A 26874-nucleotide genomic window follows, 5' to 3' on the forward strand; every position below is an offset into this window, starting at 1 on the left:
TCTGACTGCAATTGCTGAAACAACTGAGTCTGGTAGAAAGGCAGATGCTCCCTGGGATAAGGATAAGCTCAACTCAGTGTGTGAATTCCTTGGATTAGTACTAGAACCTGTTCTTGGATGCCCTAGGGAGCAGGGGAGAGCACAGGCTGAAGTGCTGTGGTGAGAGGCAGCCCGTGGATGTTTGATCGCCCCGCGGTGGGAATGAAACCAGGCTCTAGCCCAGCTTCTTGTGAGCTCTTTGCTCAGATGGGCAAGGCAAACATGCTCACCTGGAGTCAAGCTGGGGACACCAAGTCTTTTTGTTCCCTTTCTGGGAGCTGGAAATGGTCCCACCCTGCTCAAGACATCACTGCGGTAGGAGGCCTGCCCTCAAAGGGTTAAGTGCTGATGGTTGTCTGAGTTATTTCCTGCTTCTTGGGAATGTGTTAAGCACTAAATGATGCATGAGCACCTTGGAGGGAGGTGTTACATTCTGTATGAAACTGTACACAGAATATTTATTTTTCACTGATGATTTTATTCTGGTTCCAGGATGACTTGACATGCTAAGCAGGCCCTGAAGCAAGGCAGTAATTTGCGTTCCTCTAAACAAACACGTCCTCTAATTGCTGTTTTAGAGGTGGTATCATATAGGAGGAAGCAATAGAAAATAATTTTATAGGGTGGGACACCTGTTAAACTGGCCCTGGCATGAAAAAAATGTCCTGAAATTGTAACAACTTGTCTTTATACTTGGCATGCTGCTTTGCTTGCCCTGAATTTAGCAAGACCTTGGGTGTGATATTTCCTAGGAAAGATCCTTATCTCAGGGATCAGTGTCTGCCCAAATTGCAAAAATGGTGTTTTGCTCATCAGTTGGCCTCTGGTTTATGATTTTTGCTTTTATTATTTCCTTTTTCCCATGCATATTTTAGCAGGTGAGCACTTGCAATGTCATCTGGGGATTGAACAGGGCTCTCCTGTCAAGGTAAAAACAGGAGACTCTGCAGCCTAAATTGGAACAGCCCATTTCTTCAGGAGGGATTGTAACACCATCCTGAAAACCACACAGGAGGTACTGAGGGAGATCCAGATCAGGCAGTCATTAGAGTTATATCTTGGGGAATGTGCAATCAAGACATGCCAAAATCTCTTTGTAATTTAGATTGCAGTCAGCTTTAATTATGAAACTTCTGATCCTCTCTCCTTCCCCTGGTCACAGCTTACAAAATTTAATTGGCCTCAAAGATGACATATTTATTTTCAAACAGGCTGTTTTGATTTCTGCAGTGTGAGATGGAAGTGAAGCCAATCTGGTTTTCAGTGGCAGACCACCAGACGGGTTGGCATTTGCTAAACATTTGTGTGTGTTCTTCTGAAGCTCTCCTCCCTTATCTTTACCATGTGATGCTGAGTGAGTTACAGGCCTGGGCATCAGCATTCTCTGCTTTCCTCTGTGGGGGATAATAATAGCAAAAGCAGCTTCAATTTGCCATCACTTTTTTACTCCATGTGTTGACCAGTTGAGTTAGAAGATCTCGCATTCAGCCTGTTTGAGATTGTGACTATAATTACTCTGTATTATTTATGAAGTGTCTCTTAAGAATTTCCCAAATGCTCTTTTTGCTTTCATTTTTTAAAAAAATCTGAAACAATTTAGTCAAAAGTTGGCTATATAATTAAATGAAATTTCCTTCTAGTTATCTAGGTTAAGGCTGTATTCCTTGTATTTGTATGGACCTTTTCAGTAATTTCTGTTATGCATTTTGGGTACATAAACCCCTCTTCCTCACACTCTTAAGATGAAAATAACCTGCCTGGAGAAAGCAGCCATTAGACAACATCCCAACATACAGGATCTCCACAATCCATACCAGCAACAGAGAGAGAATACAACATCCTGGCAGCCACAACATCCTGGCAACACATCCAGGAATGTCCAAACACAGCAACACTTGGGGTACCAACCTAGACAGACAGCCAGCAAAGAGCACAGGAATATAAAGAGCTGAGAAGGTGGGAAAAAAGCCATTTTCAGCTATACTGCACTGTATGGATCAGTACAGATCATCAGCAGAAACCTGTTAACATTCAGAAAGCAAACACTTGTTTAAACCATTTCCTTCCATTAGAATTCAGTCAGAGGCTTCTTTGTTCAGGGCTTTCCAAGCTGATTATTTATTCTTCATCCGAAAATATTTTAGTTTCCTCAGAGGAAACTGCAGCATGCTTTGGCTAGCAGTAGCTTGAGCTTGCACACTACAAGATTGCTGCAATAATGGCAATAAATGGTGACTTTCAACAAATGCTCTTTCCCTTTTCTAAGTGGGGCTGGTTGTGATAGGGCAGGAACTGTGTGCAGGTGGAGCTGTTGTTTGTATGGATGTCATGCCCAGCTGAGTTTACATATTTGATATGATCCTGCCTGACTCCAAGGAGATAAATTAAATTAGGTTCTCAGAAGGGAAGTAATTAGACCATGAAACAATAGCAAAGATAAGGCACTATGGGAGAAAATGTCCTCGAATAAACAGGGAGTAGAGGGGGCTCTTGGTGGAGAAATACACATTTCCTCAGCTCTCAGGAGATGGACAAAGCTAAGATTTCTCAAAATTTAAAGCAGTACTGAAGGGGCTGCTGCAGAGCTGATAACCCTGGCTTTGGGGTGAGCACAGGATGGTTGGGGAGTGGTGCTGCCAAGGAATCTCCATCAGAAGCAGGTGCTGGGAGGGAGGAAGGTTTTCAAGGTGGGTGGGCTCCAGGTTTCAGCCTGTTCTCTTGCTTGTCACAGAGCTGTTGAGGAATAAAGTGTGTTTACCACACTCAATGTCTACAGGGGGAAAAAAAAGGCTGAGAGGTGCCAGAAGTGGAAGACCATTTGTGTGAAGGTGTCAGGAAAACAAGGAATCTGCACCCTGGAGTTAAGGGGCAAGCGGGGTTTAGCCAACAGCCTTCAACCAGAGAGAGGTGGGAGAAGTGAAAGAACTGTTTGGCAAAATGTGCTGGTTGTTGACATGAATTTATTTGTTCTAAAGTGGAGCAGATTCCCAGGCCTGAAATCTGCCTTTGTAGTCACTGAGACAATAGATTTTTTATTATTTTTGCTGACCTTTAGTTAGACAAATAATACATGCTACCACAAGGAAGTACTGTATCACCTTCCTTTTAAATGATCTGATAGAATACTTTTTTGGAGAATTGGGCTCTAAAACTCTTCCTAGTTGCAGTAGCTTTACATTTGTTTAACTTTTTTTCCCTTACCAAGGTTGTTTCTGAAATAAAATCTAACTGGATGTGATCAGTGATGAGATTGAGCAGCTTGCAAACAGTGCCACTGGGATTCTTAAAGTTTTTTTTTATGTGGATCAGCCAGAGGATCTGGAAGCTTATGATTATGAGAAGTAAAGGCATATTTTCTGTTAAAATGTCTTAAAATAGCTGTTGTACCATCTTATCAGGTTTATGTGAGCCATGGATCCCTACAGAGAAGGATATTGCTTGGTTTTTCATTGGATGAAAGGTGGTATCACCATTGGCACTACACGTGGGAGGGATCTTTATCTACCAGTGTACTTGATCATACTGAATCCATAGAAATTATTTAAAATATACTTCAGTCTTAAAAAATGCATTGGTATTGCAAAATGTGTAACAGTCCCCATTTCAAGGGCGTTCACCTGGACATCATAGGCTTCTGTGTTAGAAATCCATGAGTGTTTGACCAAAAAAGTCAGGCTGTGAGATTTCTTGAGATGGGAGCAGGAGGTCCTGCTGAGGGACAGGGAAATGGAGCCTTCTTCATCAGCTCTGGACCATGATTTGAAGCTCAGTGAGTGAAATGGGCTCTTGATTCCAGCTGCTGGCCTCACTCCCTGCTGTGGAGGGACATTTCACCCTCAACACCACTCAGGCTGTTTATAAAATGATGAAAAGTAAATCCTGTTTGGAATGGAGGATTAATGGAGTCAAGGGAGTGCTGTGAGCAGAGAGGGTGTGCACGCATCCATCTTGTTTCGTGCTGCAAACCATCACCACAATGTCTGAGTAATGCACCAGCTGGATGAGGGATTGCCAGTTTCTGGCAAATTCAACAGAGGTGTGAATCACTTTGGTTTTGGGGTTATAAAACACAGGTCACACACATGCCTGCTTCAAGTTTGGTAGCTAATTTTAGATTTCTCTGTTTGGATTTCGGATTTCTCTGTTCTTTTTTAATATTTTTTGTGGGCAACCTGGGCAAACAAGGAGATGTTTTAGTCCTGGAAGAGATTAGCAGTATTTGATGGAGAGTTGTTCTAGCTTTTTCCTGAGCATCTTCAGAAATGCTTTTCACAGCAGACATGCACCCAGGTGAAGTCTAGAATTAGGAAGGATCTTGCACAATGGGTGGATTCACCCTGGGAAGCAGCTGACAGTGATTTCAGAAGGCAGATTCCTTCCTTGGGGTCTCTGCAAGGATGGGGAGGTTTTCAAAAGGAGCTGTGCTCTTGGTTTGCTGGGTCAGCACATCCTCAGGTTGCTCTGTTCCCAGCTGGCAAATCCCTCTCATGGGTGCTGAGAGAGAGCTCTCACTCCCTTCTCAGGCTGAAGTCCCTCCTCTGCGTGAATTTTTTCCACTTTCAAGGGCCACTTTTACTTTAATCTGCTGAAAGTTGACTTCCAGTTCCTTTGGGCCATTAGGCATCTGTGTTCTTCCTCCCAAGAGGACAGTTATTTTGGCAAAAAAAAAAAAAAAGAGATGGAAATTGTTTATCTGCAGAGCTCTTTGGCCAAGTCCCACCTTTGAATTGTAGAATTGTTATTTGGAAGGAAAAGGAAACTCTGAGAGCCAGGTTAGGATGCAGATTGCCTTCATGTGTTCCAAGGCCTGAGGAAATGATCTGCAGAGGGAGCTGGGAGCTGAGAGCAGAAAGTCAGGATGTTTCTGGAGATATGCACAGAAATAGGCAGAGGCAGTGCTCGAGCTCAGAGAGCACCTCTGAGCACTAAACCAGCAGCCTCTGCTCACCCAGGAGCCCTGCTGGCCTTGCTGGAGGTGGGTACCCAGCAGAGAGGGGCTTCCTGCTCGTGGCTGTGCCCTCCCTTCCTTTGGACACTCCTGGTAGTCCCAGCTCCCATTGACCTGCTGCCTTTGCTGCCTGCCCCAGGCTGCAGAGCCTCCTGGTCTGGGGTGTTCTCACCCCTTCCTAGTGACACTGACACCAGGAGTGCAGGATTCAGGGGTCAGGAGGAGCAATAGATAAGGTGGGAATAGGCTAAGAAGGTCCTTAAAGCCACATATGGAAGTATCATGGCCAGAGAACAGGCAATGAACAGTGCATAGATGTGCCCAGTCAAAAATACAGGCTAGGAAATGTGCTCTGCAGCAGGCCAGAGAGGAAGAGATTGCAGTCACTGAAACTGTGTGTTTGTGACTCTACCCTTCTCTTTATTTTGTTCCTGATTGCTCCCCTGAGCAGGGTCCTACAGACAGCACAAATGGAGACACAGGTCTGTGTAAACCATGACCTGCTGTCAGCACGCAGCATGGCTGGTGCAAGCAGCAGCCACAGAGATGCCTTGGGTGTGTGAGGAAAAGAGCTTTCCACCTTCAGGTGGGCTTCTGACAAAGAGTGAATGGATGGCAGAGGGGGGAAGCAGCTCAAAGCAGAAGAGAAAATAAGACATAGAAACAAAACCAGAAATGCAGACAAAGCAGGAGACACTGAGTAACAATTAGGCTGATGTGAGATTGTTTTAACTATTCACACTGTGTGATTAAGTACTGTGAGATTTGACAACTCTGGTTATCTACTCAGAAGTGTGTTTATGTCTGTCAAAAGCAAAATGACATTTCAGAAGCAGAGGCTCACCTGCCCACCTGTATCTGGTATGGAGCTTGCAGAGCCCAGCTCAACAGTGATAATCCAAATGATAACAATGAATTGTGTCTGAGCTGAGCACAGGCATGGCTGATGCAACATTACCTGCTCAGATTTTGTACACTGGATTTCACCAGCGTGACTTCTCTGGAATTACAGGCCTGGTTTGAGGTCACTGAAGCCTGTCTGCCCCCTGAGGACTCTGCTTGGCTCCTTCATTGTGCTGTCACCAAAACCAGCTCAGAGCTCTGGCACCAGCATTGTGTGCACCAGCTCAGGTGTGAATAGAGACACGAGGTTTCATTATTTTATCCTCTAAATATCTGCAGGTGTGTGTCCTGGAGTAAGAACTGACACTTTCCAGCCCATCCCAAATGACTGCTTCCACTTGGTTATGCCTTTCAGAAAGACAAATAAGGTGTCAGAGGGACATTCCTTGGTGTCTGGTGTCTCTGGAGGTTTCTGGCTGGTGTCTTGCTGTAAGTTTGCACCTCTCTATGTGCCCATTAGTTGGCATGAGGCCACACACAGAAGCCCAAATGTATTTTGGGCATATGGATTCATGTTTGTTTCCTCTTAAACATTTCCAAACTATTTTTCACAGTTTGCTGGTAGCTGGTGCCAGCCTGAGCATGTTTCCAAGCTAACTGCAGCCCCCTTGGAAATCCTCAAAACTTCTTGAACGATTTCCATTGGCTTTGCAAACTGCAGCTTTCATTCCTAGGTCAAAGGTGGATTTATTTTTTTTTAAGTGTGAAAACAGAATTTCCAGTCATACTTTTGTGAGTGGGGAGAAATGTTCATTTTTCTGTGTGCTTGGTTTGAAGTTCATGGTTTCATAATGAAAAATGGCTGAAGTTAGGAGGTTAATGAAAACTCAGAGCCACAGCATTAACTCAGCAGGTAGCTTCCTCCCTCTTACTGTCCTATTGAGAGCGCACAAATGCCCTCCTGGCTGGAGGAAATAATTGTTTGCATCAAATTTGTTGTTACTTTAAAATCCCACCTGAACACAGAGTAACCTGATAATGCAGTAATTCACAAGTTGAAGTGTAACTGGATGGACAGAACAATAAAACAAGGCAAAAAGAGTAGGACAGGATGCTGGTCAGGTTGGTACTCTGGTGCAGTTTGGATTTGAGCTTCAAGGGGCACTGTGCAGGAGAGTGTGACACATGAGAAGACATAATTGATAAGGACCTGTGCAATTCTAGGTTTTAAGCTAAAGCACAAATTAGGAATTGTATAGGAACATCTGTGCCTGCATTCGTGTTGCATGCAGAATTGAGACATTCTGTAAATTTTATTCCAAATCCAGCTCTTGGGAGATCACCAGATCACAGCTGATAAGACCCGTGAGAATGTGTACATTCATCTAGAAATGAACTTCTAACCCCATCAGTTTGTGATGCTAATCACATCACCAGCCACTTTCCCAGCATTTTCCATTTGTTGTGCTCAGCATCTATGAAGCACTGATACACTTGCAGTTTATGACAAGGCACTGGATTTATTGATGCCACATAGAGCTCAGGTAATGATAAAAAAGAAAGGGCTGATGACTGTTTCATGATGTATCGTAAATGGATGCATGACTCCAGTTGAGCAGACAATAGGCAGGAGTGAATGCTGTAAAATCATACCCCGTGCTTTGAAACTCCTTTTTTCCTTCTGGGAGAAGTCAAGCATTGAATTGCCTCAAAGGCTGAGCTGCAGAATACCTTCTACCCACACACATGCTCCACCCAGATCAAAACTGTGAAACAAAATCTATTTGCTGTCCTAGGGGTCCTCCAGCATCATCCTGACAAGCTCTATTGGTAGAGGCTCTTTAATCAGGATACAGCTTTCATTTATTAATTCAGCTTTATGCATGGGGAGCAGCACAGCTTTTAGCACAGCAGAGAAGGGGATGTTACCAGAATGCCCTGTGTCCATCAACAGGAAGGCTGCATTTAGTACCATTTATTTTAGTCTTCATCTAATAGCTACCTTTCATTCTAAATACCTTGAATTAATTAGATGTATTGCTTAGGAAAAAATGAGTCACCACGTGTGACTTGGATGTGTGACTTGGCTGCATAAAATATTAGAAATCTATAGAACTGTAGTTTATAAGCCAGTTGGTTAGAAAACATTTTCTTGAGTGCCATGAAACAACCCACTTTTTCATACTGATTTCTTCTTAATGGCATGAATGAAAACAAGGAATTGGCAAAGAGAAATTTTGCTATCAGTGCCCTTTGAAGCACATTTATTAACTCCTGCTTTCAAAGTATTTTTATTACCATTTCTGCTTCATCATGACTTGCAAAAAGTCAGTGAGCAGTGGTAAAACCTAGCTAGAATAATGGAAAAATAACCACATGTCATTGCAATATTGCTCTTTAGCCCTACTGTTCCCACAGCCAGACATGCATTTATTTTACATGAAGGATTTGCTGTCTTTTAACACTAATTGCTGCTTATGACATTAATATTGTGCTTGTTGCTGTCTGAAATATTGGTGTTGTTAACCTCCAAGCTCTGTTGCAGGACAGTGCCACAGTGACATATTTTAAAAACATAAATTCTTTCTGCAGTGGTTATTAGGGATTCAAAACTCTGGAAAGATTCCAGTCTTCCAGCCCTTCAGTGCCTATATCACCCTTAAAAATCTTTTAGATATATATTTTTAATATATTAACTGTCTGGAGATACCCAGGGGGAAGTTTGAAAGCACTTTGATGCTTAGTTACTGTAGGAAGTTACCTGCATCATATGGTACCTAATAATCTTTAGAAGTCTGGTCCTTGGCCACTGACTGAATGTTTTTAAAAATTATATTTCCATGCCATAAGAAAAGAGGGAACTGCAGCTTACAGTCCCCTTTTCAGGGCAAGTGGCTGCAAGTATAGAGCTGGCTTCTGGTTTAAGCTCCTCTGTTACCTCTCCAAAGGCACTCTGGGAACATTTGTGAATCCAGGTTTCTCTCTCCTAAAAATAGAAATCTCTACATAGGGTCCCTGTGCTCCAAACTGGTAACAGGAATAAATGAACTTCACTGTTTAATTTTTAATTAGACCCCCTTTATGATATCCTTTGTAAAACTGGGGAGATTAAGCTTCTCAAACTTACTCTCATGTGGTTAAAAACCAATTAGCTGTTATACACAAGCAAAATGCATCCTTATTAACACGGATTTCTGCTAATTATAATGTTCTGGTTAAATGACTTTTCTGCCACTTGATGAATTGAGTTCAAGCCTACTTTGGACTCTATAGTGGTGCTGCCAAGATGTGAATCTAGCCAAGTGAGACCCCCAGCAGTCCTGCCTGATTAATGATTCCAGGATTTGGCCCAGATAAATTATTCCATTATTAATTCCGGCCATTGCTGGAAGGGTTTTTTTCCTATTCTCTCCCACTGCTTCTTTCCTGAAGACCACATGCAAAGCAAACCCAATGGCAGTGGAAATAGAAGACTTTTTTTTTTTTTTTGTCCCTAGCATCTGGGAAGGTTGGAAATAAACCAGGCTTGAAGATGAATAGGCTTCACTCCAGCTTGGAAATGGCAGGTTCAGTTTTGGAGGGCTGGAGCTGTGTTCCCAATGTCATTTACCAGCTGTGCAGAGGTGACCGTGTTCACAGGGGTCTTAGGATGAGGGAAGAGATGAGGATCTGACTCCATGTTTCAGGAGGCTGATTTATTATTTTATGATATATATTATATTAAAACTATACTAAAAGAATAGAAGAAAAGGTTTCATCAGGAGGCTAGCTAAGAATAGAATAGTCAAGAATGATAACAAAAGCTTCTGTCTTGGACAGAGAGTCCAAGCCAGCTGTGATTGGCCATTAATTAGAAACAACCACATGAGACCAATCACAGATGCACCTGTTGCATTCCACAGCAGCAGATAATCAATGTTTACATTTTGTTCCTGAGGCCTCTCAGCTTCTCAGGAGGAAAAATCCTAAGGAAAGGATTTTCCATAAAAGTTGTCTGCGACACAGAGAAGCAGGGCTGGGACTCCCAGGAGTCCCACAAGTGTCAGGAGAAGTGGATCTGCCTTTCAGTTTGGATTTCCAGGCTCTGTGGCTGGGGACAGTAACTCACAATGAACATGGAGTGGCAAGGTCTGTGCTGTGAGCTCAATTTCCCCTGTGCAGAGCTCCCCCACTCACTCCTTGATGGTGCAGGGTGTCTGTGACTCTCCCCAGGGCTATTGGCACTTCCCACAGGCACTGGGGGAGCAGCCTTCTGTGTAGGAGTGTCCTAACACACTGAAATGTGAAATGATGAAATGTGGAAACCTGCCTAGCCTCTTACTTATCCTTCTGTCTCAATAAATGAAATAAATTGGCCTGGTGGGAAGGAGGGGGTTTTCTCACAGGTTGCTGCTGCTGAGTTTGCCACGTGGCTTGTCCAGGCAGACTGAGCGCTTGGGTCAGAGCCCCTGCCTGGGTGCCAGCTGAGGATTGCCCAGGAGAGCTGTGCTCAGCATCCCTCTCTGCCAGGCTTCCTGGGCAGGGGCCCTGGGCCGGCCAGGTGGGCAGGGGAGCACTGCTGGGGCACAGGGCCCAGTGACACAAACACAGTGAGACCTGATCCAAAGCCAAACCCACACCTGCCAGGAGAGGCAGAGTGGTTATTCCTGTACCCCCTGCACACACAGGGGCTCTGACCCATTCTGGAGGGCATTTGCAGCTCCTCCCTGCAGGGGACACCTGCAGCTGGGCACGTGTGACACTGCTGGCCCCTGGCATGGCACTGAGGGATTGTAATCTGCTTTAATTGTCACATGCACACCCAGTCTGATGAGACTCAATCAAAGCTGATTTTCCAGGCTGTCCAGCAGCAATCAGCAGAGATGAGCATGCAGAGGACGACCCAGCTTCGTTGGGGGACAAGAAATTTGTGTTCAGCTTGTCATTTGTGCTTGGTTGCTCATTGTCTTTTCTGCTTTTCTTGTGGAGAAAATGTGGTTTTGAGGCATAAACCTCTTTGGATGTGACTGTAGAGCATAGCCCTGCTTCCTGCTGTGAGACTAAGTGTCTTTTTGGTTACATCAGTGTTTTCTGAGTACATAAACCATCTCTGCCTTTGTGCTGTTCCTTGTCCTTATGATCAGCAGTTCAGCTCCACCTCACCCACATGCATTAGCTTCTGGGGTAACCCAATAGATAAAAATGCTGTAGAAGTCACAGCTGGGAGTCCCAGCTCTGTCACATCTGGGTGACAGCTACATTTGTTCCCCATGTGGTGGTGTGAAATACCTGGCTTTGTTAAATCTTTCAGCTCCGTGCTTGAATGAATAGGCATTTTCCATGCTCCTGTGTAACTTACCTGTGCAGGTGAGTGGGTGTCAGAGCATTCACCCTTCATTAGAATGTATTCAAACCAGTGAGGGAGATAACAGGCGACAACACCACCCCTGTGTCTGTGTCCAATGGGTGTTTCACGGATGGCAGGGCTTTCCTTTCAGAGATGCAGTGTCTGCTGCCAGGTTTCAGATGGAACTGAGTGATTGTGTACACACTGCACTCACCTGAGAGCCAGGAGGGCACACAGGGTTACACCAGTTATTCAGCTCCTCATTCACTGCAGACTAATGACATCTTCTCATTTGGTGAGGCAGTGTACAAGGATAGCTGCTCTGACTGCTTCCAAGAGTGTCATTCCTCCTGTTTTTCAGGGGGTTTGCCAGCAGAGCCTGCTTTTATGTTCATGAAACACCTCCAGAGCAGCCCACCTGCCACAGACATCTTTTATGGAAAATCTTTTCTTTAAGAGTTTTCCTCCTGAGAAACTGAGAGGCTTCAGGAACAAAATGCAAACAATGATTATCTGCTGCTGTGGAATGCAACAAGTGGATCTGTGATTGGTCTCGTGTGGGTGTTTCTAATTAATCGCCAATCACAGTCAGCTGGCTTGGACTCTCTGAGACTGAGACACAAGCCTTTGTTATCATTCCTTCTTTTTCTATTCTTAGCTGGCCTTCTGATGAAATAATTTCTTCTGTTTTTTTTAGTATAGTTTTAATATACTATATATCATAAAATAATAAATCAGCCTTCTGAAACATGGAGTCAGATCCTCATCTCTTCCCTCATCCTGGGGCCCCTGTGAACACCACCACATCCACCTCAGCCCAGGAGCTGCTCACCACCTTTGACTGCACGTGGCGCCTCAGTCTCCCAGGCAAGGCAGTGGGAATCATCCCTAATAATCCCTGCACATGTAAATCCACAGTCCTCCACACTGCAAAAACAGGGCTGCTGCCAAGAACTGAAGCATGGTGTACACTGTTTTTTGCTGAGATAAATCCTTGCAGACACTGTTTTTATCTTTTTCACCTTTAACGATTAATTAATCATTAATATTTGTTTTGATGTGTTTCAAATTAAACAGCCTGGAGGCTTCTGCTCAAACTTTGCAAGGCTTTTTGATTGCTGCCAGTTGGGATCTACCAATTTGAAACCATCATTCCCATGGTTTGGTGTGCTTCTTGTGGATGTCAGGGATATTCCTGAAATGGCACTGACATGGGGACATTCCTGTTGCCTTGAATGGGCTGCTAGATCTGCAGGAATACAAGGATTCCAGAAGGTTTTTTGGACCTTGTCTTCACACTAGACCTGCAAGTTTTAGTAGTAGAAGACCCAGAGCTTGAATTTCTTTCCCTTGAATGGCTGCTGAGCAGCATTCACCTGACAATTCTTGACAAGTGAGGACAAGGTCAGCACCTCCCTCCAGGTGTGTGATCCAGGAATCACTTATGGTGATCCTCAAAGTACCTAAATTAATTTGTTATGTTCGTGGGGGGTTATAAAGTTCCACCAGTACCTGGTGAAAACCTGTGCTGAAAATGTTCCGCTTTTGTCTGAGCTCTGTTGTGACCTCACTAGGAAGTATATGAGATAGGGCAGGGATCAGAAATTTCAAGGTGTATCTGGGTAGGGGTTGTCACAGCCAGTTAGTGCTACAGCTGATTAACTCCACAGCTCAGGTTTCCACCTGTGGAATGTCTCCAGCTTCACTTTATCACTGCAAAATCTCATGAGAACATTATATGCACGTGGTACATAAGGCTGGGATTTGCTGTAGAAGACATGCAGTGCTAGGGAAGAAAGACCATGGAAATGGATGGAAATATTTCTGGATCTTCACTCTTGAGGAACAGGAGGTTATAGAGGTGATGGGTAGGATCTGGAAAACGAAATGGAGAGATCAAGAGAAAATCCTGCTAGGACACTGGATCAGGACAAATCCCATCTTGGCCCATTGCTTTGCATACAGAATATTTCATGCCTAATTTTGAAGTGTTAACGTGTGAAAAAACTAAACTGGAAACCATGTTAATTTTAAAATCATCATTACCTTCTAAGTCTAATGAAGTAGCCTTTTGGTGGGCTTCTCTCTTCTGAATTTTGACTATTCCTATTTTCTTCAGACACCTGCTCTGAGCCACTTGCTGCTTGCTACCAACACTGGAGCTTTTTGTCACAGTCTGCTCTTCAGTAACAGCTGAGGGAAGGTTATGAAGTGGCTCATCCCTCCATATTTACCTTTGGGTACCATCTTCTAGGGCATCCAGGGTCCTTTTCTTCTATCTGGTTTCCCAAAGCAGACCAGATTAACCTGACAGAAGCATAGAGATCTTAAAAATATTAGTGAAGACACTAATTTCCTTCCTGTGCTGTGAGCAGTCTGTGTTTTGAAGCCCCCACATGACCCCAAAGTTCAACTCCTTGTCCTTCCAGCCACAGAGATTTAACTAATTTGGCCAGGCAGCCAGCATATGGACACTGAACCATCTGGCTTTGAGCTGGAATTAGGTGTCCCTTGCCCAGTTGTTAGATCAAGCAAGGCAAGATGTGTAATGTGGGTGGGAACAAAAGGTATCATAATAGTAGGAGATCAGAGGAGGTCAAAAAACACCGTCTGGCATGGGGATGTGGCACCATTTCTAAGTTACAGCTCATAAAAATGAGCTCTGTTTTATTTTTAAGGCAAGGGAGTATTCAGTACTGAATCCAGTAACCCTCCTCCAGCTCTTTCCAGGAGGCAAATTAGGGATATAACTTCAAAAAACACTGGCAATATAAGTGTAGTAGGAGAGAAAAACCAGATGTTTTGGATTTGCAGACTCAGTAGAGCCACCTTTGGTGACCAACTGACGTGTGCCTGGTTTTGTTCACATCTCTGCTCGATGTGTGTGAGCTGAGGCTTCTCTGAGTGTTGCATTATTTTGCATGTGTGTTTGTGGGTGAGAAAGGGGGGGACTGCTACCCTGAGATGGTGGGCACCAAAGCCACAGAAGTTGTCACCACGTTCTTGTTGTCCATGATGGGAGGACATTGTGGGGATATGAAGTAGTAGAAATTAATGTCAGGGTCATTAAAGTTTATACCTTTCTTCTAAAGCTGTCTCCAGCTGCCCATTTCAGGGAAGGTGGTTCACTTGGTGACATCAATCTGGTATCCTCTCACAGTTTGGAACCTTGGAAATCAACGGGACACGTGATGTGAGGCACCACACTGCCCTCCCTCCCTTTCACACCCCAAAAATCAGCACTAATGTGGCCAGCAGGATCAGGGCTGTCCCTCTTTGCTCTGCCCTGGTGGGGCTGCACCTCCAATCGTGGTGTCAGCTTTGGGGCCCTCACACAGGAATGGCACTGAGGTAAGGCAGTGCAAGTCCCACCCACAGCATCAGCACTGGAATGGTTTTTGGGAGCAGGAATGGTGGGCAGAGCTCTGCTGCAGCCAGCCAGCCATTTCCAGGACAGCCACAAGTCTCCTTCCCCATACCAACCCCTGCCATCTCACTCTGCCCGTTCCCCTCTTGGCAGAATTCCCAGTTTCTCCTTGAGATCAGGCTGGCTTGCTCCCATGCATCCTCACATCCTCTGAGCCACCATGAAGATTTTTGAGTCGTTTTCTTTCAATTGGAGAGCAATCTGATCTGATCGCTCCCTGTGACCATGCGTGAGACTCTAGTGGATATTTTTACTCCCGACGAGGGGGAAAGAATGATGCATCTGACTCCATCTTATCAGAAGGCTAATTAATTACTTTATTATACTATATTGTTCTATACTATATTACACTATATTACTTTACATCTAAACTGAATCTGCCAAGCACTCAACTGCCCAAAATCTCATGATTGTCACCTGACAGTCCCAACACACACACACACACACCTGGTCCTGACAGGCCAAGGAAACAAAACCCCATCCCTCTGGGTAAACAATCTCCATATTGCATTCTACTTTGGCACAACACAGGCACAGCAAATAAGATAAGAATTGTTTTTCCTTTCTCTGAGGTTCAGAGAATGTGAAAGCTAGAAATGTTCTTGGGAAGAATTGTGCCTTGCTTTTCTCTGTGAAGAGAAATGTGGTGACATGAGACTATCCTATGTCACAGACATCTTTTATAAAGAATCCTTTCCTTAGGTTTTTTTTTCCTGAGAGGCTGAGAGGCCTCAGGAACAAAATGTAAACAATGATTATCTTCTGCTGTGGAATGCAACAGGTGCATCTGTGATTGATCTCATGTGGTTGTTTCTAATTAATGGCCAATCACAGTCAGCTGGCTCAGACAGAGAGTCCGAGGCAGAAGCTTTTGTTATCATTCTTTCCTATTCTACTCTTAGCTAGCCTTCTGATGAAATCCTTTCTTCTTTTAGTATAGTTTTAATGTAATATATATGATAAAATAATAAATCAAGCCTTCTGAAACATGGAGTCAGATGCTTGTCTCTTCCCTCAACCTGAGACCCCTGTGAACACCGTCACAATGCTATCTGTTGAAATTCTTGACTCATTTCAAACAAATGAGACAGCTGAGCAGAGGTAAGTTTGCAGTGCCCTCCACAGCAGAAACTGATTTAAACACTTCCCTTGGCCAACTGGTGAACTCATCAACCCGGATGCTGCAGGCCAAACTCTCTCCAGGGTCCGTGTGGGAATAATGGAACATTGATTCTCAAAGACATTTGGTTACTCAAAGCCACGAATCCTCACAGCCTCACGCTTTGTTGGTTCTGGCTTTTGCAAAATGATTCCTGCTTTCTTGTGGCATTTTCTCCGTGACACGTGCTGCTCGTGGAGGTGCAGCATTAAATGTCACGTCGTGCAAAATGCAGCACTGGCTTGGAAAGAGTTGTTGTGGGGGGGACCTGCCCTACTTAAGCAGCTCTTGTGTTTGCCCAGGGTTTTTGTGTGGCATTCTTCTAATTGATCCTGGTTTTTGGTGTTAAATATGATAGATATTAATGTAAGTGATTCTATTGTGGTTTGTAGTTGGGGTGTATCATGTGCTCTCCTGGCAGGTCAGCAGCCAAAACAACAGCAAAATCTGGGTTCTCTGCTTTTATCTGTGCAGAGGGCAGCCCCTCTAATTAATGATCCATGGCAGCACACAGCAGGTTTAATGCCAGCTCTTTGGCCTCTGGGATGGTCGGGAGCCAGCAGAGATGTACAGAAAGCCCAGGCATTAAAGGATTTGGTTTCCCTTATTGTACGTCAACTTCCAGATTTTAATCCCTCGCTTCTTAAAAGCAATCTCCTGCCAAAGCCCATGGAATTTATTGATTTTTAGATATTTTTTGGGCAAACATTGAAGTGAATACTGTCCATTAGAGCTAGATCTGGACCTATGGGAGCTTGTGCACTTCTGGTGGAAGTGAGTAGGATGTGGTGTCTCTGTGCCAGGCAGTGGCAAGGGCGGATTTTAGCATCACTGGGGTGCCATGCCATGTACTCATCACCACCCCAGTGCTGCAGCACAGCCCATTTGGCATGATAGAAACTGGTGAGCAGAGCCAGATGTCACCCCTGGTCATGTCAGGTCTTGTTTTGGAGGTGTGTTTCAGCCCCTTTGGAGGTGAAGTTTCTGTGTTTTAGCAGTAGCAGTTGGAGAAAAATGACAATTCCCTTATCAATTCTCTCATGCAACATCTCCACAGGAAGCAGAGGGGGCCAGTCTGTGCTTGGGCTCTGCTGCAGATCAAGCACTCTTTTGTCAGCCCTTGTTTGCACAGCTGCCATGCCCAGAAAACTCACTTGAAGTCCTTGGTTGCCCAGTTCAGTTTGCTCCCTTAAATCTTGGCTGGCTGTGTGTTAAAATATTGCTCGAGCACAACATTGCCTTCATTCATTTGTATCATTGACCCCTTTGTAAAAGCACATGGCAGAATCATAGACTGAAAGTCTGGAGGGGAAGCTTAATAATTTTGCATGGTTGCATTGAGCCCCAAGGTTTGTGTCTGCCTGAGGCACAGCATCCAACCCAGAGCTGCTCTGAACAGGGGGAATCCATCCTTTCTTTTCATAGTTTCATAGTTTCTTTTTTATACTAAACCTTTCATAGTTTCTTACCAGGTTTAATCCCTCTTTGTGTTTGATTTTTTTTTTTTTTGTATACTTAAATTCTCTTGATTCTTACTCCTAGATTTATCTTCCTCTTCTGTTTCCCATGGATTGCAGCATCACATGAGAATTGTAGGGTGAAAAGTCCTGAATCTAAAAAAGAATTGGCCTCTCTTTATTTGTATTTTTAATTCTAGACAACTTCTTTCTGTATAATGGCCTCAGAGTATTCCTGAAACTGAACAAAGCAGTGGTGGCTGGAGGTGGCACCTGCCCTTTGTGCCACAGATGGAGGAATTTTGGGGACACTTTGGGATGCGGGAGATGCAAGCAGCACATGGGGTTTGCCAGGATGGAGGGGGAGCATCAGGAAAAATAGCAAATGTGATGAAAGGGAGGTTGCAAAGGTGGCAAGGGCAATTTTCCTTATTTCATATCAATTTGCATAATGGGATCTAATTTGCTTTAAGCAAGTCCATGCTTTGATGTTCACTTTCAGGGCTTTTTTTCTTTGGAAGCTAGTAATGGGAACTGCTGTCACCCCATCCCATGTCTGTGTCCCCTCTGCTACAGCCCCAGTATTGCACTATCATGTACCCTGAAGCATCAGTGATCTGCTTTGTGCAGAGTTAATCAGGCAGATTTGGGATAATGTTGGGAGTCTGGAGGGGAAGGACAGAAGGAAGAAAGAGTCTGCAGAGAAGTGGGGTTAAGATTCTCTCACTGAGGTAGGAAGGAGAAGGAATTGCAATAATATGGCCCATTGATTAAGATATTACTCTGGGATTGAGCAGTCTTGGCCCTCTCTGCTCCATTCTTGCTGGTGATTACAGAAAAAACTTGTAGTTTTTCTGCACAGTGCTTCCCCTTCTGTAAAGTGAGAGCAGCACCTTTTAAAATAATAAATCCTGTCAGTCTTGAGTAGATCAGGCAGTCCAGTGAGTATTTCTGCAGGGTTGTGTGCAGGCATTTGGAGGCTTAGCAGAATGAATCCTCTGAACCTTTAAGACTCGCTTGGTGCTTCTAGAAGGGGATAAAAGTGGAGTTAATTAACCCATCCCCACATCCCTCCTGATCCATGACCAGCAAGGAGCTGCCACTTCACAGTGCTTTCCTTGGCTCTCAGTGTACCCAAGCATCCCTGCAAGCCAGAGGGAGTGTCTGCCTGTTACATCTGTCACCGCTCATCTACTGGCAGAGGAGTGGGACACATTTGTTCCATCACCATTGGACTTTGTGCTACCAACAAAACATTCTGATGATGCCACACCTGCTTGTCCAAACCCCAGGGTGTTATTGAAATGAATATTGTTCATCCAGAAGATGGAGGCCAAGAAGGAGAAAGGCTGGACATGCCCAGATTACTCTATCTTGCCCCCTGAACCCCCATTCTAAAAACTCCAAAAATCTATTTTTCACTCCGTGACCAGCTAACTATTATTCCATTTAAAGTCTCTTGACTTGTAATTCTTCATATAATGTTGGTAATTGGTTTTTCCAAGGGCTAAATCAAAGGCACAGGGGTCTTGGGCTCTGTGCCAGGGTCTCTGAGCCCCCTGGGCAGGGGCTCAAGCCCTCCAGGGCAGCCAGAGGAATATCCTGAGTTCTGACAGTCATAGAACTTGTGGTTTATTGCCAAAGGCCTGGGTGCAGAGATCCTGCTTGGAGCTGCCAGCCACAGCTCAGAGCAGGACTGAGAGAGGGAGAGGTAAAGAGGGAGAAGGCAAGAGAATGATAAAGAAGATGAGAGCAAAAGAGTAAATGAGAGAGAATTTCCTGTTACTATACCATAAATCTTCTTCTGTGTTGAATATTCTAATTCTCACTAACCAGTCTAGTACAATATACAAATCCTATAGCATTTACATCCAGCCTATAAGAATCATTGCATTACCATATTGTGTTACATTTTAAACCCTAAAAACTACTCTTTGGGCCCTTCTGCCAAGCTAGTAGGGTCTGCTCTGACCCTTGGAGCTGTCTGCAAGCAGAGGGTGTTGTTTCATCCAAAGGGGATTACCTTCAGCTGGCCACACCATTGTTTTCCAGTTGTTCAGTAACTAAGGGATCTCAAAGCTTGCTTTCATTTCAATCTTTCTTATAATTTCCATAGTCTCAAAATCCTTTGCCAGGCAATCATATTTATAAGGTTTTCCTGTTTCACCTTCCCCAACACAGCACCACCAGCAGTTGGGGTGGCTGATATGTACAGACACCACCTCCCAAAGGCACATTGTGCTCCAAATGCCATCATCCCTTTGAGAGATGCTCCTTGTGTCCTTTGGGGGTGATTCAGCTTCTTCAGCTGTCGCCTCCCAGATTACACTTTGTATTTGCTGTCTTCCCACATGCTCACATTCTGCCTCTGATTTCAGGGTGGGGGACAGCTGGGCTCAATACAGAGGACCCTGCCGGGGTGGGACTAAGCCTTTTCTCCCCTTTCTCTGTAGCACGGAGCAGTTTGTCTGCCCTCCCTCCAGAGCACAGGGTGCAGTGCCCGTTTGGTTGGCGCATCAGGGAGGGGAGAGGATCTGCAGCAGCCCCGTGTCAGCGCTGCATCTCTGATCAGCTCTCCCCCAGCCTCTGCCTCCCTGCCTGTGGGTGACCCTGAGTGTGATGGTGAGGCTGCTTTGGGGAGCCTCTGAGGCTTCCCAAAACTAGAAATGCAAAGCAGCAGTGAATGCATGGTGAAAACGGCGAAAAGTTCATATTGTATGGCTCTAAGCAGATATTTACTGTATGTATTATGTTGTATTGATTAGTAGTGCTGTATTAACATTTTAATCATGTGGTAAATATAATTTTGTAGTTAAAAGGCAACTTTTGAAGTTAAAATAGGAACTATGTATGTGGGATATTTTTTTAAGAAAGGAATGAGGTACTCACACCAGATAGCAGCCACAGGACACCTAAATCTTTCAGAAAAAGAGAATTTATTGCCCTCTTATCAGAAAAAATGAACTTCTTCCTGCCTCCATCAGCCATGAAGACGCTGTCAGGATTAAGAGGAAGAAGTTGACACTGACCAGACAGACTCCTGTGTTTGAGAGGAATTTATGCATCATGTGTGAGATGTATGAATATTCAAAAGTCTGTTGTTTTTAAGGGTTAATCCTCTGTTAACTGTGTCCTTTTTCAGGCTTATTTTGTCCAGAAAGAGGTACTCAGACGTCTGTAACTCTTTGTTTCTGTTCCGTCATATTGTCCTAATCCAAATTGTCCAAATTATTATTACTCTAATTATATAGCTATTTTAAAAACCATTTTATTATCATTAAACTTTTTAAAATTTTAAAAACAAGTGATTGGTGTTTTTCACACAACCATACCCCAGACTAAACTGGAGACTTTAAACATTACGGATTGATTGTGTTAAACTGCCATCATTGTGATAGTAGGAGGAGCACAAAGGATCAGGTGAATGTGTGTGGTGCATAAAGGAAAATGGATAAATAAATATTATAGTTTTCATTAAAAATCACAAATTGCTTTAAATGTCATTTCTAACACACCTTCAACTCAACTAAACAAGGCAAACCTGCTCTTGTCCTAACTAAACCTTAAAGGGACCAGGCACTAGACCTGCACAGTAAAAAAATCCTTCCAAACATTTGTTGTGTAAAGCCAAGTGGGTGGTGTATTGGTTTCCTGTTGCAAATATTAAGAATTTAATTTGTGATGCAATTTACCTGGAAATTTTGCTAAAGTACCATGGGATTTTCCAGCCATTTAGGTGGAATGAAGAGCCAAGTCATGTGTTTGTTGCTCTAACATCCTGCAGTGTATTACATTTGAGTTTGCTTATTGCTGACATTAAATTTCCTGTGTGTGAAGGTCCTTGCATGAGCACAGCTTTTGATGAGTGATTATGGGCATAAATTCAGGTCAGTCCTAATATTTCCAGTGAATTCAGAGGAAATTGAATTAGTCTGTATGCTTGTGGGAAAGATCTTGCTGGGCACAATGGACCTTCTGCTCTCCACGTCATCACACAGGTGTTAGGACACTTGTGACCATAGAGGATAAGGTCCTGACACATGATTAAGCATCTTAATTAAGCTACTTGAACCTAGAAACATGCAGAGAGTTTTGCATTTGCTGACACTACATGTTTACTTTCCTTCTGAACATACCCATCTGTTGTTTAATGAGTGGCCTCTTCTTAGAATTTTCCATCTTTCTCTTGCACTTAAAATATTGTTTGGAATTGGTGTAAATAATGTTCTGCCCTGGGCTTGCACTGGGGTACTCTCTTCAGGATCTGCACAATTAAATATATCCTTTGCAAATTATTTGTAAACATTTAAGGAACAAACCCATCGAGACATTGCTAATTAGATGTGTGCTTGTAGAGATGATTTTTCTCTTTAGAGCTAATGTTTTGGCAAGAGGATGGTGGGGATGGTGAGGATGTAAAAAAGCCATGAAGACTCTTGGAGCTGGTGCACAAAGAGCTTAATGATGCTGTAGGGAAATTCAGGCAGCAAGTCCAGGCTTAACATCAGAGCAGCAGGAATTTGGTGGGAAGGAGCGTGGGGCTGTCACATGGCTGCTGGTTCCCTGTGTGAGCTTCTCCAGGGGGTCAGATCCCTGCTTTCTCCCTGCCAGCCTGCCTCTGTCACTCCCTTGCACCCTGCAGCAAAGCTTCATGAGAATTCAGCCTCCAACCAACTATCTTCATTCATCTGGCACAGGAACTTCCATCTTCACCACCAACAACCGTCTTCATTCATCTGGCACAGGAACTGAATACCTCTAGTGCCTCAAATACTTAACTGCTACACATTTTGGCTTCAGAGATGATTGAAATAATTTTTTCTGAATAACAACTGTATTCTGGGCGGTGAACCACTTTGGACTGTTAACTTTTGTCAAAACTACAAGGATCATCTGGTTCCTATCCCCCTGCTTGGGCAGGAACACCTTCCACTTGTCCAGGTTGCTCAAAGCCCTGTCCAGCCTGGCTTTGAACACTTCCAGGGATGGGGCATCTGCAACTTCTTTTGGCAACTTGTGCCAGTGCCTCACCACCCTCACAGGAAATAATTTTTTCATAGTATCTAATCCAAATCTACCCTCTTTCAGCTAAAAATCATTTTCCCTTGTTCTATCACTACATATCCTTGCAAAAAGTTCATAATGTTGAATAAAACACTGACAAGTATTGTGTAACTAAAAATAGCTCTGTGTTTTGCAGTCATGTGAAAAAAAAATGAAAATCACTATTTCATCTTATCTTATCTTGTATTTTTTCAGGATCAAGCATGAAAATATAGTTGCTCTGGAAGACATCTATGAGAGTCCAAACCATTTATATTTGGTCATGCAGTTGTAAGTACTGAACCTAATGAAGTCTTTATATCAAACTTGCCAACTCTTCTTGCTCTGGTTTTGCTCTTTAACCCAAAAGATGGGGTATATACGAGGTATTTGTCTTGTGTGCTACGGACTGCAAAATCCCTGGAGGGTGGTCAAAACCAGAGCTCTAGCTGTGGTGTGGTGTGTTGTTGTTAAATTGGGAATTAAATTGTTTTGTGACTAGTCTCACCCAAATCAAACCAGAGTGATTTTGTGAGACTGCATCAAGGAAAAGTGAAGAACAGACAGGGCAGGGGAGTGAATTACAGCTGAGAAGAGCCTGATGTGCCATAGGGAAGCCTGGAGCATCTGACAGAGGCACCTCTGGGTTAAATGCCTCAGGGGAAGCCCTTGGGGAAAATGCTGGTCCCTTGTCTGTTGGTAAGGTCCAGGCATGGTGATGTCATCAGAAGTTGTTGTGCTGGCATTGTGGGGAGAATAACATCCTGTAAATTCTTAGTGTGTTTCTGTAGCCCTACATCTCAGTTCAGAGTGCTGCAAAAGGAGAGAAACATTAGTGTTGTACAAATTCCAACAAGCCAGCTGGACTGTGGGAAGTACCAATTTTGTGATAAGTTGATTCATAAATCCTTAGTTTTGTTTAATGTCTTCAGAAAAATAAATAGATATTATTCCTACTTATTATTAGCTTGTTTAATATAGTGCAACCATCACTTTTATAAAATAATTGCATCCAGATATTTGGGTTATCTGAAATGTAGTTCTGTAATGAGAGGTGACACTGATTACATCTTGGTCTAAATTTTTCCTTGCTCACCATTCAACACTTCCTAGGGAATTATCCCTTCTGTTATAGCTGTACGTGTAAACCCAGCCAGTTAATTTTCCAAAGGCCAAGAATGTGGCTGTTCCAGGGGGCACAGGTCCAGTGGGGTGAGATGCCCAGCTGAAGGCAGCAGCCAGAGCCCATCAGCAGCATTTGGGGCAGTCCCCAGCCCCAGCAAAGAGCTGTGTTACAAGATAGACCAAGAGCACTAAAGGGAAGGGAGGGAATGATCTTCCTGCACTTTTTTGGGAAAGTGCTGTGTTATCTCAAGGTGGAGAGGACAAGAACTTCCAGGGTACTCAGGGTTCTCCAAGCCAGGTACTCACCCTCATCTCCTTGGATGTCACCTGAAGGATGGTGCAGCCTCTGCACTGCCTCTGAGTGCTCATCAATAGTTAGGCTTGGGATCAATTGGTATCAAGAGTTGGGTGGCAACACTGCAAAGTCCAGGAGGCTCAAAATCCATTTTGCTTCCCTCCTTTCATGGATTCTTGTTTGGGAGAAGGCATGTATGGATAATCTCTTGTTTCCAAGGTAACACCAACTTGTTGATACAATGGCTATGAACCATTGCACAGCATGAAGTATCTTATCTTTTTGTTTATATTTCTGCTCTGATTATTATTAGATTCCCTGTGGGTTTTTCAGCTTCTCATTTTTGTGTATTTCTCCTAAACAATTTCTCCTAATTTTGCCTTCCTTTAAAACTTGGGTTCTGTGAAGCAGAAGGGGTTCTGATCAAGCAGTTTTGAGAAAGCCACATTTAGACTGCAAAAAAAAGAAGGGTATAATCAGGGCCACTCAGAGATCAGTATCATGAGCACAACAAATCTCAGATCCATTTGTCCTTTTCCCTGGGTCATTGCTTGCAAAGTGGACTCTAGCTAATACTTCCCAAGGATTATTTTGTGGCGTGGACAGCATTTTCATTACCGAACTTTAGAGCACTCCTTGCTGTGTTGTGGAAAATTGACATTACAGCCCCTGAGCATCTCGCAGCACCTCTGTGGGAGAAGGTTTTTGAAGGCAGACCAAGCCTCCCTGTTTATGTTTGTCCTTGAGTGCATCTCCTTTTACATGAAAGCCATGCTTGTTAGCAGGCCAGCTTGAAGGATAAATATCATACCTCATTTATTCTGTCAAAGATATGGGCAAGTAAAGGTCTCAGTGTCTGTGCTGGGGTTGGAAAGGAGGGAGGTTAAGAGGCAGCTGTCCGTGTCTACTTGACACTCAATTTGTTCCTGCCAGTCCCTCTGGGAGCACTTCCCAGGGTTACATAGCTGTTGGTGAATCTGCTCTGTGTGTTTCCCAGTATGTCCATGGGGAAATAAGATCTCTGGCTTTGGTTTCACCACCTTGTTTTCACATTTATTGTGTACAAACCATGACAGAACTGTTCAAACTGACACAATCCTCTTAGTGCAAGGTGGACCTGAAGTCCATGTTGGAGATTGCTGGATTTGACAGCTCAGAATTTCATGTGCTGTTTCCAGGGGTTATACTGTTCCTTATAAAGGGCTGGGCTATTTTTGCTTTATTTATTTTTCCAAAATGCAAGATATTCCAACCCAGTGTTTCTAAGTTTGGCAAGGTTGTGGATGACTCCTCGCTGTCTTTGACTCCCAGCTTTGGTGTGAGTTGGTCACTGGTGCAGCTGCAAAGCCAAATACAGATGTAGATAATCGCTGCCTCTTCTGTGATGACTCTGCCAAACTTTTGCAGGCACTATAGAAAAATACTGTGGAACATTTGTCCTATTTCCATGAGGATGATGTGCTTTCCAACCAGAAAAAAATCTGCTCCTTCCCAACTTTGGATTTTCTGTAGTACTGTTACATAGGCAACAAAGACAAAAACTGAAATGAAACTTTGAAAGTTTCATTCCTTCTGGAAGCTGCTTGAGATTTCCTCAGAGAATATTGTAGAAGACAGGGGGAAATAAATTGCTTTCAGAAATAGTTTTATTAAACAATTTTGGTGTAATAGTAAGCTCTGTTAAAAAGCAGTTATAGGATTTTTGGTTGCTGTTGGTGCCATTTGGTAAGAATTACCTTACTGTATCTTACAAGTGATCTGCCTTATTATACTTGTCAGTATAGGGAAAGATCTTGATAATCTGTTGTGGTTGGTGATGTCAGATACGAATGTTTCATTAGCATAATCAGCCTCTTTGGGTATTGATGATTCATGCATTTTCTGCATGCTGGAAGATCATGCATAAAAATGGATTTACATAAACACATGGAAACTTAGAGTCATTTAGGTTGGAAAAGGCCTCAAAGATCATTGAGTCCAACCATTAACCTGTCACTGCCAATCCCACCATGTCCCCAGGTGCCACATCCACACATCTTCCAAGTACCTCCAGAGGTGGTGACTCCACCACTTCCCTGTGCAGTCTGTTCCCGTGCTTGACAATCCTTTCAGTGAAGAAATTTTTCCTAATAATCCCATCTAAATGTCTTTTCCAGCTGAGTTTTGTGGGTCCACTTGCAAATGCTGTTCCTGACTGTGCTGCCTGCGTAGATCAGAGCAGATTTCCAAGGCTTGACCGATTTCACCTCTATTGTTCACCTGCACTGAAGTGTGAAGCAGCAGAGTTTGGTTTCCCTGAGATTTTTGTGTAACTTGTGCTAGTCAAAGCCACAGGATCTGAGGCTGTTGCTTCTCCAGCAGAATAGGGGACCATGTTAAAAATCTATTAAGACAATAATTTCCTTTTTCTCATTTATTCGTCTATATTCGCTTAAAATAGGTAGGAACTTAATATTTTTGCTACCTCTACTCTTCTGTCAAAGCTAGTTGAAGTTCACCCAATGGGTCAGAAATTTCTAAGGGCTGGCAAGTTCGGATGGAGGGTCACTGCCTCACTGCCTTTGGAAAACAGGCTAAAAATGGGTCTGAAAGGCACCTCCAAAACTTATGGAGCAGCCCAGGGTAGTGTGCAGCTAGGTAAGTAATGGTTAAAGCTGAAGACCCACCTGTGAGTTTCATTGCCATTGTTTGCACAGTCAAGAATATTGACAAATCCAGGGGGATTCCTGTCAATACTAGGATCTAGTTAAAGGAAGTGAAAACCCTAATGCCTGTCTGGTATAATGTTCCACTTCTTTGGGGCACCTGTGATCTGATCCTCTTGGCAGGACTGCTTTACCTAGATCCTGTCAGCTCTGTTTCTGGTTCTCCAAAGAAACCAGAGTATTTTCCTCTGTGAGGTCTTTTGAGACTTTGGTGTTTCTGCTGAGAACAAGTTTTTAGGGTGAACATCCTGTTTCACCCAACCCTGAAGTACTTCTCCTTACCTTTGCAAAAAACCCAACCCAGGCTGAGCCAAAACCCCCAAGCCTGAAGTTTTCCCAGCTTGGTCTCTGAACTCTGATGAATTATTCAGATGATTTCTGTCTCAGAAAAGCTGGGATGATGGAGGCTCCTTCCTGCCGGGTGCAAGTCATGCACTGAGGAAAGCTCAGCCCACAAGTTTGCAGGCTCAGAGTCCCAGTGCCCCATTCCTGCTGTTTGTCAGCTCT

General features: G+C 43.7%; 1 protein-coding gene across 3 annotated transcripts in view; it reads left to right on the forward strand.

Annotated features, from left to right (window-relative positions):
* The window catches only part of CAMK1D (calcium/calmodulin dependent protein kinase ID), a 223111-nt gene that overhangs the window by 110752 nt on the left and 85485 nt on the right, over positions 1-26874 (forward strand). For all 3 annotated transcript variants that reach the window (XM_059471485.1, XM_059471486.1, XM_059471487.1), the window contains exon 3: positions 22459-22533. In XM_059471485.1, the coding sequence (XP_059327468.1) occupies positions 22459-22533 (75 nt within the window). The remainder of the gene's footprint in view (positions 1-22458; positions 22534-26874) is intronic.

The sequence above is a fragment of the Ammospiza nelsoni genome, chromosome 5 (genome assembly GCF_027579445.1).
Source record: "Ammospiza nelsoni isolate bAmmNel1 chromosome 5, bAmmNel1.pri, whole genome shotgun sequence".
Taxonomy (NCBI): Eukaryota; Metazoa; Chordata; class Aves; order Passeriformes; family Passerellidae; genus Ammospiza; species Ammospiza nelsoni.